Consider the following 14,261-nt stretch of genomic DNA (forward strand, 5'->3'; position numbering starts at 1 on the left):
TCAAATGCCCATCAACAGATAAATGGATAAAAAAGACACACGCTACAACAGGTATTATGCTAAGTGAAATAAGCCAAACACAAAAATACAAATATTGTATGATTCCACTTACATAAGGTACTTAAAATAGTCAAATACTTAAAGGCAGAAAGTAGAATAGAGGGTGTTAGAGGCTGGCAGGGACAAGGGGGGATGGGGAGTTGCTTAATGGCTACAGAGCCAATAGGGTGATTAATAGGCTCTGGGAATGGATAGCATTGATAGTTGCATTATATTGTGAATATACTTAATGCCACTGAATTGGAAACTTAAAAATCATTAAAATAGTAAATTTTATATGATATATTTTTACTACATTATTTAGTTTTTAATCTCCAAAAAACAACAACAAAATATTGGTCCCAATGTTTCCTCTCTGTATTGCAGGACCTGGCTGGTATCTGTGTCTTGGGCTGGAGAAGGGGAGGGAGGGAGGGGGCACAGACAAAGAGAGAGCCGCCCTGGCCAGCTGCCTGTACCTTGACTCTCATAGTAGACAATGCCAGCAAAGTGGTTGATCCCAAACTGGGTATCATGGTTGTTCTTGGGAGGAATATAGTTCGAGTTGAGCTTGTGCTGGGAGTTCAATTTATGCAACATGGTGGTATCCGTGCCCTGTGGGAACCAAGGGGCAGCTGCTGAGCCCACCTCTCCCCTCGCCCCGCTCTCCACTCCCCCTACTTTCTGACAGGCCCCACTGCCTGTCCTGACCCATGTCTTTGCACCCCTTCATCTGTCTTTCTCAATAACTTCCATCCCTTTATTTAGAGCCCACAGAGGAGCTCTCTGGGCCTCCACTTCCCCATCTGTTAAGTGGGTGAAGTGGAACAACACAACCGTGATAGTACAATCCAGTTTAGAAAATCTATTCCCAGGGGTCAAACCACAGGAACAGTCCCTCCCTCACTCCAAGAAGTAGTCAGTGTCTAGAGCACCTATTCTGTGCCAGCTACATGCTTAGGTCTTCATCATTTGGTGCAGGGCCCAGTGGATGTAGGTGATTTCCAAGTGCCCGATAGATGCACTTGAGTTGGGCCCAGAGCCCCCCTGAGAGGTGGGTGTCTTCAGCCCCATTTTGTAGATGAGGAAAGCTGAGACTCAGTGTGGAAGATCCGCCCTGCCACAGGCCCACCTTGGGGAACTTGCTTTCCTCGTCGATGAGGGAGATGATGTTCATGGGCTTGTTGGCGATCATGTCCAGGGCGTCCTGGTTGTCGGTGAACTCAATGTGCAGCCAGTCGATGCTCTCCAGGTCGTACTCCTCCTGCTCCAGCTTGAACACGTGCCGCACGAAGAACTGCTGCAGGTGCTCGTTGGCGAAGTTGATGCACAGCTGCTCAAAGCTGGGGGAGGGTGCACAGGGGACACGGTATGAGTGGGTGCCGTTCAGGCGCTGCCCCACCACCCTGCCTCCAGGTACAGCCTGCCCTTAGGCACACTGTTCCTGTCATGCACCCCAGCCTCTGAGGTGGGACGGGATTGTCGGGTCCAACCCCGTCGAGGTACAGGAGAGGACACCAAGGCCCAGTGAGAGCAGAGCACTCCCCCAAGGGTTCTCAGGGAGTCAGAGGGAGAGTTGAAGCTAGGGCCCAGGACCCCAGTTTAGGCCCAGTGGGGAGTGCTGGCATATGGGCTCCAGCCCCCTGGCAGAGCACCTGGGAGGGGAAGAGCCGAGGTGCTGGTGCTGGGGGGGGGTGCATAGGAAAGATCCGAAGCGTCAGTGGGACCCGGGAACAGGGCTGATGAGATTGGGAAGCAGAGCCCTGACAGCTAACATCTCTGAGCTACCAACTCAGTGCTCTCTCGGGTGACACTCCATGTTTTCAATGTGGGTGTTTTGGTAGGGTGAAGAAAGGGCTTTGAGACACTCAAATATCACAAGAATTGAAGTGACTTGTCAGGAGTCACATAGCTAGCAAGTGGCTGCCTGGACAACTGGGCCTGCTCCAGTTGTCTGCCCCTCAGATAGCCCCCCAAAAATGTGGGACCCCAGCATGGCCAAGACCCCCATCTCAACCTTGGCTGAGGCTCAGCCTCACCTGCTTCAAGGTACTTTGCAGCTTGGGCACCAGGCAGATCAGCAGTGGGGCCTGCAGTGTCCTTGATGATATAGGAGCCTCCCCCCACCCACCCACCCCCAGCACTACCCCCTTCCTCAGCTGGCCTTGGAACTGGAGGAGATGGAAGGGAGGGGAGAGGTCCCACCAGGATGACTGAAGCCAAATTTCTAGCAGCCTGGCAGGGTATGCATGGAACCAACTAAATGTAGTTTAAAGAGAGGTGACATTTCTTATGTCTGTGTTGTGAAAAATAATTCCCACAGGGCAGAGTCTCACATGTTACCTGTTCACAGAAAAGTTCTCAAAGCCAAAGATGTCTAGGAGTCCAATGGACCGGCGAGAGTTCTTCACTTCCTGGGAGGGGGGCTTGTAAATCGCAGCATTTATCTTGTCTACAATCCACACGAAGAGCCGCCCATAGATCCCCTGGGAGGCAGAGTGGCTGCATCAGGCACTGGGCCCAGCCGCATCCTCCCATGGAGACAAGCTGAGCTCCTGGGCCCTTTGAGGTCTTGCTCCAGCCCCTTCAAAGATCGTGTTCTTAGAAACTCCCAAGCCTTTATTCAAGGTGTTTCCTCTGCCTGCAGCAAGCTATTCTGCTTGAAAATTTACTACTCATTTTTCAAAGCTCCTCCAAAAATCCTGCCCTGACCTCACAGTTGGGGAAGGAAGCCCTCCATTGGGCTCCCATTTCTCCATCCATCTCTGTCTCCCCATAAGCTCTGAATATCTTGAGGGTGTCAGAGCCCAGCACAAGGCCTACAGCAGGGAAGGGCACAATGGATAGCAAATGTGTGACTGAGAACAGGAAGGATTCAGCACCCTCCCCACCTGTCCCCCTCTTCAGTATCTTCTCTGAAGAGACCAGAGGAGATGTCCCTAGGCTGAGAACAGCACAGCAGACAGAGTGCCCAAAGGATATGACCCAGCATGAGGCCCAAGGGGCTGGAGATCCAAGCAGGCCAAGATGGAAGGCATGAGGAAACCAGAGCTGGCAGGGCCCCTAGAGGGTACAATTCCTAGCTTCTTGTGGGACTCAAGAGAAGGCAGACTCTTACCCAGGCCCAGAGACAGCCAGAGACGGAGCGTAGGCCCAAACCAAGGCCATGGTCCAGATGCCCACCAGCTCTGTGGACTTCTTAGCTCCTGCCCATCAACAAACCACCCTCCCAAGGGGCAGGAAGAGCAGATGGCCACTCCACAAACCCACCTTGACAAAGGCATCTCGAACGTCCAGCGCCTGCTCCCTGCTGAGAGGGGTGGACACCGTCTCCCCACGGGTGATGAGGGTGCGGCTGGTCAGGCAGTTCATCAGGTCTGGGGGGTTTACCTGGTGGAGCAACATCCAGCAGTTCACCCAGCTACCTGCCAGCCGGGCCTTCCCTGGAACCCCCACCATACCTAGAAACCCTCTCCCACTTCCTAACAGGGCCTCACTCAGACTGTTCCTTCCACTAAGAATGCCGTCCCCCAACCATCAAATCCCACCCAAACACTGCCCGGAAGGAACTGCTCTCTCTTTGATAACCCCCTCCAGTCTCCCCAGCATGTTACCTGTGCCTCCCAGGACTGGCTCTTACTCTGGCTTTATTCATCCCAGTTTTCCAACCCAGGGCAGAGCCTAGTAGTATTTGCCGGAAGTCTGACAGACTGACTTACTCAGGGCCTGCAACCCTGGTCCCCCTAAGCCCTCACTGTCCCCAGGAGCAGCAGGGCTAAGACAGGCAGTGCAGCTCCCAAGCTCTGGGCCTTGCTCTTCCTGGGGACCCATGTTCAGCACAGAACCTGCACACAGTAGGTTCTCAATGTTGACTTCCCAGAACTTTCCCAAACAGAGGCCCCAGCTCATTGGGCCCCACATGCCCACTTCCTGAGCCTGAAGTCAAAACTGCCACTCTGAAAGAAACAAAAGCAGCCGTGGGGGCAGAAGACTGGGCACCGACCTCAAGCAAGGATGCAGCTGTGGCCAGGGATGTGGAGAAGAGGACCTCGCAAGCATCCAGGTTTTCAAATGTTCGGGCTGTCAGCAGCAAAGGGGCAAAGCATCAGGCAAGGGAGGTTGGGCACAGAGGCAAGGGGGCAGTCTAAAGGGACCAAATGCCATGTCTGCTCTTAGGGGACCCACCCTATCAACAAAGGACATCTTATTGTGATTAAATGTTTCTCTGGGTCACCTGACCTGTGGTGGCTCAGTGGATAGAACATCGACTTGGAACGCTGAGGTCACCAGTTCAAAACCCTGGGCTTGCCCAGTCAAGGCACATATGGGAGTTGATGCTTCCTGCTCCTCCCTCCCTTCTCTCTCTCTCTCTATCTCTCTCTCTCTCTGTCTCTCTTCTCTAAAATGAATAAATGAATGAAGAAATAAATAAATAAATAGACATATTTGAAAGACCAAAGACTGTAACAATTATATATAAATGTTTCTCTGGGTCAATATATGTTTGATGAACGCTCTCATCATGAACTATGGGCACCATGAGTGTAAAAATTGTGTATCCAACACATAGTTCTACACCTGGCACCTAACAGCAGATGCTGGCAGTCACACCCCTCCACTTCAGACTCTCAGAACATCAGTGGGTCTTATAAGATAGGTTTTATGAGCTTGCTTAGCTTAGTGCCTGATACTATCTGTCCTTCCCCAAATGTACCTGCTTTCTCAGGCCCCAGAGCCTTGGCATAAACCCTTCCTTCTGCCTGGTGTAACCTTTCTTCATGTCTCTTAGTCTTTTTTTTTTTTTCTCTGAAGCTAGAAACAGGGAGAGACAGTCAGACAGACTCCTGCATGCACCCGACCGGGATCCACCCAGCACGCCCACCAGGGGGCGACGCTCTGCCCACCAGAGGGCGATGCTCTGCCCCTCCAGGGCGTCGCTCTGTTGCGACCAGAGCTACTCTAGCGCTGGGGCAGAGGCCAAGGAGCCATCCCCAGCGCCCAGGCCATCTTTGCTCCAATGGAGCCTCAGCTGCAGGAGGGGAAGAGAGAGACAGAGAGGAAGGAGAGGGGGAGGGGTGGAGAAGCAGATGGGCGCTTCTCCTGTGTGCCCTGGCTGGGAATCGAACCTGGGACTTCTGCACGCCAGGCCGACGCTCTACCACTGAGCCAACCGGCCAGGGCTCTCTTAGTCTTTTAAGACTCACTAGACTTTGAGCTCCTTAGAGCTAGGATTATTAATTCATTAAACAAACTTTCCCAGAGGGACAGTTCTGACTTAAGATCAGGGTCATGCTCTGTCTAGGGGCCATGCTGGGTACCAAGGGCAAGAGCAAAGTGAGACTTGGCGCCTGCCTTAGAGGACCACCTGGGAGCCTGGCATATAGTACATGTCCATGGAGTATTGGATGAGGGAACATGTTCTCTTTCCTTGCTTTTCCCTTTTTCTGAAGATGACCATGTAGTCATCACACCTTAGTATAAATTAATTCAAAATTTTATTCTATCTCCAAGGCATCTATCTGACTTAAAAATAAGACACCCTATCTGGAAGTGGTCTCAAAGGGCCAACAGTCAATCCCCATTACGCTTTATCTGTACATCTTTCTGGTGGAATTTCAGCACAGTGAAACCACACCTGAGGCTAGCAGATCAGTTCAAATCTACCACCATCTCCCGAAGGTACATGCTGAGACAAAAACTGAGCCACCATACCCCTGGATAGCTAGGTGTCATGCTGCCCTTGGCTCTCGTGCAGGGTTAGGGGGAGTGGTACACCATGCAGGCCCCTCACCCTCGTACTGCAGGTTGCCCAGGTGCAGGATGGAGGCCAGGAGCTTCGAGATCTCCCAGTTCTCGGTGTCAGTGAACATGAGTACCTTCATGGCAGAGCGGATGTTGGCATACTCCTGGCTGTCCTCCCGGCCCTCACAGGTTATGCAGTTACCCTGGTGGGCAGGAGTGGAGAGTGGATGCAGGAGGGCATCAGGCTGGCCCTTGAGAAGCAGTGCTGAGCCCATGGGCCTTCACTGCCAAGCCAAGCCAGCCTGGGGCTCCTAATGAGCATTATGACTCCTCCAGAAAGTCTAGAAAGTTCCTAGTTGGGCTTCTCAAGAACACATTTCCTATATCTGGAAACCCTGGATGCCCCCTAGCTTCTCACTGATGCCAGGCCTGGTCCACCACCCAGCTGGAAGTCTTAGCACCAAGGCCCTGCCATGCTCTCCTTCCTCCCATGGATACCCACCCACAGGGACTTAACAGGTGCAGCCTGAGGAGGAAGGAGCATTGGCAGGACCTGCCCCATTGTGTGTGCCTGTAAGACCTGTGTGTGTGTGTTTGTGTGTGTGTGTGCACCGCGTGCGCACACGCTACAAGGGTGCCAGGCCCACCAGCTACAGGAAGTGTCCAGGAAGACCTGTTACACCTAGAACACACAGATACACACATACATGCACCTTCATTGTCCCACATCCCTAAGGTGCCACAGCCCACATTTGTGTCCATGAAGCTCAGTAATAAGATCTCTCCAGGACTAAGGAAGCTAGTGTCTCCCAAGCCAGACTGCTGTGTGGATGGCTTCCCAGTTAGTTCTGAGAGGCAGCCATGGCCCTGGGGCCCACTTCTCCATGGTGGCCTGCCAGAAGCAAGAGACTGGCACCAGAGCCCTGCAGTTAGCAAGCTCTCAAGTATGAAGCCACAGCAGCCTATACCCTACAATCCTGGGGGCCTGGCATAGGTCCCAGTCTTTACATCCTTAAAGACACAACTAATAGCATATGTGTACAGGCAGGTTCATGTGCGTGTACACATGAGTGTGTGTGTCTATGTGTTCCTGCATCTAGGATATCCACACACATTAAAGAATGTGAGACAAGATGACATTAGAGTAATGGTGGTGTGAAAGATACCCCTGATCTCTCCCTTTGAACTTTCAACATACTGACAACTATAACGCAGCAAAGGAACCCCTGATGGGTTCACAGGCGCACCTGAAAGATCCACGCACTGAATGGACTAAAGGTGGGACAGGGTGAAAAGGGGGGCAGAAGATAAAACGCATTTGTGGTGGGTTTTGGAGAGTAGAGGAGACAAACCTAGAGGAACTGGGTTTTTTTCTCTGTCAGAATGCAAGGAGGAGGGAAGCTCAGGCTGTCCAGGTTTTGTCTGAGGGATACAGAGAAGGAAACCCAGAGTGACTGGGTCTCCTTCTGCCAAGAGGAGTAGTGAGATAGAGGGGCAGAGGGGGACATAAACCAAAGTGACCACAGTGAGGGCTCATGGCCAGTGTTCCCACAGTCTGCCTGCAGCCTGCACTCAGCAGAGGCAGAGAAAACTAAAGTGCGACCCCAGCCTCCCAGATCCCACCTCCCTCACCTTGCGGTACAGAGAGTGACAGAGACAGACCCCACAGCTCGCTCTCCAGAGCTACCTTCTCCCCTGAAGAATAGAGGTGCTCCATGTCTGGTCCCCAGGTCTGTTGAGACGTGAGGAAGAGCGTCCTGAGGTTGCCACTGCTATAGTTGTAGAGCCAGAAAGTTGAAACCATAAAGCCCTCACAACATGCCCCATCCACCAACACGACTGCAGCCCCACCTACATCTTTGCAACAGTGAAAGTGACATCAACATCTCAGCAGACAGCCCAGGAACTTCACAGAACTAAAAGTTATAATACAAAGACACCTACTAGAAGAAATCTCTTAAACCCAAAATTTATTTTTCCTTTCTTTTTTCCTTTTTTTTCCTTTTTTTCTTATTTTTTTCTTTTTCTCTTTTGAGTTTCATTTTATTTAATTTTTATGTATTTTATTCTAATTTTTTGGTGTGTGTTTTGTTTTTGATTTTCTTGTTTGCTTTCAAACTTTTTTCCTGTGATTTTTTTCTTTACTTGTCATAATTTTTAATAAAATATTTGTGTTTTTATTGTAGTTTTTATTTTAATTTTTGGGGGTTTTTTTGTTAGGATTCTTAACAATACCACTTTCAAATGCCATAAAGGAAGAAGAAATTGAATACCATGGCTACACAAGACAAAGACACAGTTTAGAAAGAAAATGAAAAATCTCCAGAAAAAAAAAATCTCAATCACATAAAACCTTGGAGTTAAATGATAGAGAATTTAAAATTGAAGTTCTGAAAATACTCAATGAGATGCAAGAAGACACCAACAGGGAACTTAATGAGCTCAGAAAAGAAATTAATGAACAAAACAAACACCTCACCAAGGAGACTGAAACTTTAAAAACAGAGATGAAAAACTAAATACATGAATTGAAGACTGAGGTAGAAGTTTAGCTAATAGAACAAGCCAGATAGAGGAAAGGATCAGTGACATTGAAGCTAAGGCAATTAGGGATGCCACAGAGAGAAGAGAAGAGAGACTTACAAATTTAAAATAAACTGAGAGAGCTCTATAAGAATTGTCTCACTTCATCAGAAAGAACAATATAAGAATAACGAGTATATTGAAGGAGAGGGAGAAGGGAATGGAGAGCTTATTCAAACAAATAATTGATGAAAATTTTCTAAGCCTATGGAAAAAGAGCCTCAAATCCAAGAAACAAACAGGACACTGAGTTACCTCAACCCAAATAGACCTATTCCAAGACATATTGTAATAAAGCTCTCAAAAATCAATGCCAAAGAAAGAATCCTCAAGGAAACTAGGGAAAAGAAGAACATGACATATAAAGGAAAGCCCATTAGGTTATCATCAAACTTCTCAGCAGAAACTCTATAAGCCAGAGGAGAGTGGACCCAAACATTCAAAGTACTGAAAGAGAGGAATTACCAGCCAAGAGTACTATATTTATCAAAGTTATCTTTCAAACAAGAAGGAGAAATAAAAACATTTGCAGACACACAGAAGTTGAGGAAATTGATCACCAGAAAACCCCCACAGCAGGAAATACTCAAGGAGGTTATTTGACCAGATACAAAGAACAACAAAAAAAAAAAAAATCAAAACTACAAGTAAAAGTTCCAACAAGATCACAATAAAAACAAGGATAATCTGTGATGGCAATAACATAAAAGGGGAGAGGATAAAAGATCTGTGATAGCACAGGAAGACAGAATGAAGAAGCACTCAAGACAAAGGACTCTTGTACATATGAACATTTTTCTCTTAATAAGCTAATGGTAACCAACCACAAAAAAACCTCTACTGAAATACACAACTAAAAAAAAAAAAAGAAACAAGGGAAAGAAGTATGGAATGCCACCAAACAAAAACAACTGACAGAAACAAAAACAGAAGAACCAAACAAGACACAGAGCTACTAGAAAACAAAACATACAATGGCTATAGGAAATCTTCAAGGGTCAATAATTACCCTAAAGTTAAACAAAATGACTCATCAATAAAGAGGCACAGAGAGCATATTGAATCAAAAAGCAAAACCCAACCATATGCTACCTTCAAGAGACACATCTAAGCTGCAAGGACAAAAGTAGATTCAGAGTGGAAGGTCTGAAAATGATTCTCCAAGTAAATAATTCCAAAGAAAAGCAGGTGTAGCCATACTCCTATCTGACAATGCTGACTTCAAGACAACAAAGGTAACCAGAGACAAAGATGGACTTTTCATAATGACAAAAGGGACATTGTATCAATAAGACATAATACTTCTTAAAATAGATCCACTGAACCAAGGAGCACTAAAATATATAAGATATCTACTAACTGATCTAAAAAGAGAACTAGACAAAAACACAATTATACTTGGAGATTTCAACAATATAGAAACTGAGGCAGGCAGAGGGGGTGAATAGATCCAGGCCGCGGCACAAACGGCCAAACAAGGCTGTGGCACAGAGATCCAAGCAGAGGAAAAACTGTTCCTGTGGCTTTAGATAGATCATTCAAATAGAAAATCAATAAAGAAATATTGGTCTTAAATGACACTCTGGACCAAATGGACATAATAGACAATTACAGGACATTTCATCCCAAAACATCAGATTATACATTCTTCTCCAGTGTGCATGGAACATTCTCAAAGAGAGATCATATGTTGGCTGCAAAATTTATATCAACCAATTCAGGAATACAGACAAATGAAAATGACAACACAACATATATCAAAATTTCTGGGAGGCAGCAAAAGCAGTAATAAGAGGAAAGTTTATATCATTACAAGCTTATATCTAGAACAAGAGAGATCCTAACTGAACAATCTAACATCACATCTTAAGGAACTAGAAAAAGAAGAACAAAGGCAACCAAAGTCAACAGAAAAAAGGAAATAGTAAAAATTAGAGCAGAACTAAATGAAAAAGAGAACAAAAAAAACTATAGAAAAAACAAGACAACAAAGAGCTGGTTATTTTAAAAGTGCAATAAAATCGACAAACCACTGGCTAGACTTACTAAGGAAAAAAGAGGAAGGGGAGATGACGTCAGAGTAATGGTGGGGTAGGAAGCGATACCAATAAATCTCCCCTAAAACTCAACAAGATCTTCAACCAGAAACAGAAAAACCTATCCTTGGAGCCTCCAGATGTTTCGCAATATACCCGAAGGTATGGTCAAGCAAAAAATTGGCTAAATATAGAACCAAACCCCGAAGGAAATAGGGAGTAAGAAATGCTCCGCCGTCCTCACTAACCTAAATAGGGCGGCTTTCACTGGGAACTGTGAATATAGAAACTGAGGCGGGCAGAGGGGGTGAATAGATCCAGGCCGCGGCACAAACGGCCAAACAAGGCTGTGGCATAGAGATCCAAGCCGAGGAAAAACTGTTCCTGTGGCAACCCGGGCAATACAAGCTAATACTCGCGCCAAACCCAGACAAAGAAAGTCAAGCGGGGCAGCCATTTTCCCCGATTCCCTGGTCGGTGCGCGCAGATAGTGGGCGAGAGATTCCTTCCAAATCCCCGGGAGTGGGCGCCCATGTTGTCCCACAGAGAGGCAGTCAGAGGCCTTTGTGTGGGCTGAAAGCAGAATCTCAGGGCAGCCCCAGCGCCCTGGGAAAGCCACGCATGGGAGGGAGTGAGAACTAATTCCAACGCTGGAACTTTTCCGTGCTGGTGGGGGTTTCACTCAGAGGGAAACGCGGCTGGCCTGATATCCTGGTCTGCGCGCGCAGATAGTGAGCGAGAGATTCCTCCGAGTGCCTCGGCAGTGCACGCCTGTGTTATCGCACAGAGGGGCAGAGTCAGGGGCCTTTGTGTGGGCCAAAGCGGAATCTCGGGCCGCCCCAGCGCCTTGCAAAAGCCGCACACAGAGACAGAGCGAGAGCCAATTCCAACGCTGGAACTTTTCCATGCGGTTGGGGGTTTCACTCAGAGTGTGAGACTGCCGGCCTGATATCCTGGTCTGCACATGCAGATAGTGAGTGAGAGTTTCCACCAAGCGCTCTGGGAGTGGGCGCCTGCCTGTGTTACCGGACAGAGTGGTAGAGCCAGAGGTCTTTGAGTGGGCGGAAGCCCTGCCTGATTATGCTAGCAGCTCTGACTGACTGAGCCTTACCCAGAGCCCTGTGCTGAGTGGAAATAGAGTGGGGAGTGGCCAGCTCTTTGAGCCTCTTACTATCCAGGCAGAGGCAGCAGCAACCCCATAGCTGGATTATCAGGCTAGTAATTGAGGAAGGAAAGACTAGGAGAGAGACTCCAGAAACACGAACTCTCTCACTGTTGGAGCCTATAAATGCTAATGAGCCTCGACTGCCAACGAGACTAAAGCACAATACATGACATCACCATAGAGACTTATCAACTGCAAACCTCTACCTGAGCGTGCCAAAGAGGCAGAACCTGGGGTACAGAGTCACTGACCAGGAAGAGGGAAAGAAAAGAAAAAGCAAGAAGATAACCTCTCAAAATCAAGAATAATCTGCAGACTTTATAACCTATCCCATTTTATTATATTTGTTTGTTTGTTTCTCTTATCTTCCTTCTTGATATTTTTTTTCCTCCTCTAATTTGGCCGATTAGCTCTCTGCCAGTCTTACTCTCTCCTCTCCTTGAACTACACTACCCATAAGTGTTACATCTCCCATTATCTTTTCTTTCCTCTTCCTTTCTTTCTATGAGGGTTGCACTCCAAAACCCTTAACTCTCTCTCTCTCCTGTTTTTTCTTTTTTCTTCTTTTAGTGGTTCCCTCTTTTTTTTTCTCTCTCTCTCTTTCTTTTCTCCCTCTATATTAGTTTCTTCCTTTCTCCTTTACATCTCCTCTCATTCAAACCTCAATAACAAACAAATTATCTTATCTGGGACACAAACTTATGTTTGTGGCATTTTGGGGGGTTTTTACTTCACCTTTTTAACTCACTATCAGTGCTCCCATCCCTGGCTCTCCATTTTATCTAGTTCTTGTTCCACTAAATACAATAGTAATTTTTTAATTTGTCCCCCCATTTTTCTGTTTCCCTCTTATTCCTCTCATCATAACTCTTTTTTTTTTTTTTCCTGAAGCTGGAAACAGGGAGAGACAGTCAGACAGACTCCCACATGCGCCCGACCGGGATCCACCCGGCACGCCCACCATGGGGTGACGCTCTGCCCACCAGGGGGCGATGCTCTGCCCATCCTGGGTGTCGCCATGTTGCGACCAGAGCCACTCCAGCGCCTGAGGCAGAGGCCACAGAGCCATCCCCAGCGCCCGGGCCATCTTTGCTCCAATGGAGCCTTGGCTGCGGGAGGGGAAGAGAGAGACAGAGAGGAAGGCGTGGCGGAGGAATGGAGAAGCAAATGGGCGCTTCTCCTGTGTGCCCTGGCCGGGAATTGAACCCGGGTCCTCCGCACGCTAGGCCGACACTCTACCGTTGAGCCAACCAGCCAGGGCCTTCATCATAACTCTTAGTCAACCAACACCTAAAAGCAAATCATTTTATTCTTGACCCAAATTTTTTCCTATTTGCTTTTTGTGGGTCCATACCCCCTTCTTTTTTCTTTTTTTCTTTCTTCCTTTTTTTTTTTTTTTGCCCCTTTATTACTTTTCCCCAATTCAGGCCCTCCATTACAGGCATTGTTTGTTATAATTCACAGTTCACCACAAGATTTTCTCAAGAAAGAGGGGAGAGGAGAGGAGAGGAAAAAAGGAGGGGGGAATAATTTCCTTTTTTTTAATTTTTATTTTATTTTATTTTCTTTATTTCATTATTAATTTTTTTAAAAAAACCAACTCTTTTTATTTTTTATTTTTTTAACTTTTTATTCTTTATTAAATCTCATTAATACTATCAACAAAACCACCCTCAAATGCCATTAAGGAAGAGAAAATCAAATATCATGGATACAAAAGAAAGAGAGGTAACACAGCTAGATGAGGAAAAATCTATGGAGAAAAAATTTAATATATTGGAAACCTTGGAGCTAAATGACAGAGAATTCAAGGTACAAATCCTAAAAATCCTCCGAGATATACAAGAAAACACAGAAAGGCAATTTAGGGAGCTCAGAAAACAACTCAATGAACACAAAGAATATATTTCCAAGGAAATTGAAACTATAAAAACAAATCAAACAGAGATGAAAAACTCAATTCAGGAGCTGAAAAACGAGGTAACAAGCTTAGCTAATAAAACAGGCCAGATAGAAGAGAGGATTAGTGAAATAGAAGACAAGCAACTTGAGGCACAACAGAGAGAAGAAGAAAGAGACTCAAAAAATTTTAAAAATGAGATAGCCCTACAAGAATTATCTGACTCCATCAAAAAAGAATAACATAAGGATAATAGGTATATCAGAGGGAGAAGAGAGAGAAAATGGAATGGAAAACATGCTCAAACAAATAATAGATGAGAACTTCCCAAGCCTGTGGAAAGAACTAAAGCCTCAAATTCATGAAGCAAACAGAACTCCGAGTTTTCTTGACCCCAACAAACCTACTCCAAGGCACATCATAATGAAATTGGCACAAACCAATGGCAAAGAAAAAATTCTCAAGGCAGCCAGGGAAAAGAAGAATACAACATATAAAGGAAGGCCCATTAGATTATCATCAGATTTCTTAGCAGAAACTCTACAAGCTAGAAGAGAGTGGACCCCAATATTTAAAGTCCTGAAAGAGAGGAACTTTCAGCCACGAATACTATACCCATCAAAGCTATCCTTCAAATATGAAGGAGAAATAAAAACATTCACAGATAAAGAAAAGATGAGGGAATTTATCATCAGAAAACTCCCACTCCAGGAATTACTAAAGGGGGTTCTCCAATCAGATAAAAAGAACAAAAAAAAAAAAACAAAACAAAGCCACAAGTAAAAGCTCCAAGAAG

General features: G+C 46.4%; 1 protein-coding gene across 1 annotated transcript in view; it reads right to left on the bottom strand.

The window, feature by feature from the left end:
* The window catches only part of MYO7A (myosin VIIA), a 95,375-nt gene that overhangs the window by 55,461 nt on the left and 25,653 nt on the right, over positions 1-14,261 (bottom strand). The window contains exons 8-13 of the mRNA XM_066249646.1: positions 5,831-5,984; positions 4,043-4,119; positions 3,310-3,429; positions 2,383-2,525; positions 1,172-1,382; positions 519-654 (exon numbers count right to left, since the gene is read on the bottom strand). Coding sequence (XP_066105743.1) covers positions 519-654; positions 1,172-1,382; positions 2,383-2,525; positions 3,310-3,429; positions 4,043-4,119; positions 5,831-5,984 — 841 coding nt within the window. The remainder of the gene's footprint in view (positions 1-518; positions 655-1,171; positions 1,383-2,382; positions 2,526-3,309; positions 3,430-4,042; positions 4,120-5,830; positions 5,985-14,261) is intronic.

The sequence above is a fragment of the Saccopteryx bilineata genome, chromosome 1, assembly GCF_036850765.1.
Source record: "Saccopteryx bilineata isolate mSacBil1 chromosome 1, mSacBil1_pri_phased_curated, whole genome shotgun sequence".
Classification (NCBI taxonomy): Eukaryota; Metazoa; Chordata; class Mammalia; order Chiroptera; family Emballonuridae; genus Saccopteryx; species Saccopteryx bilineata.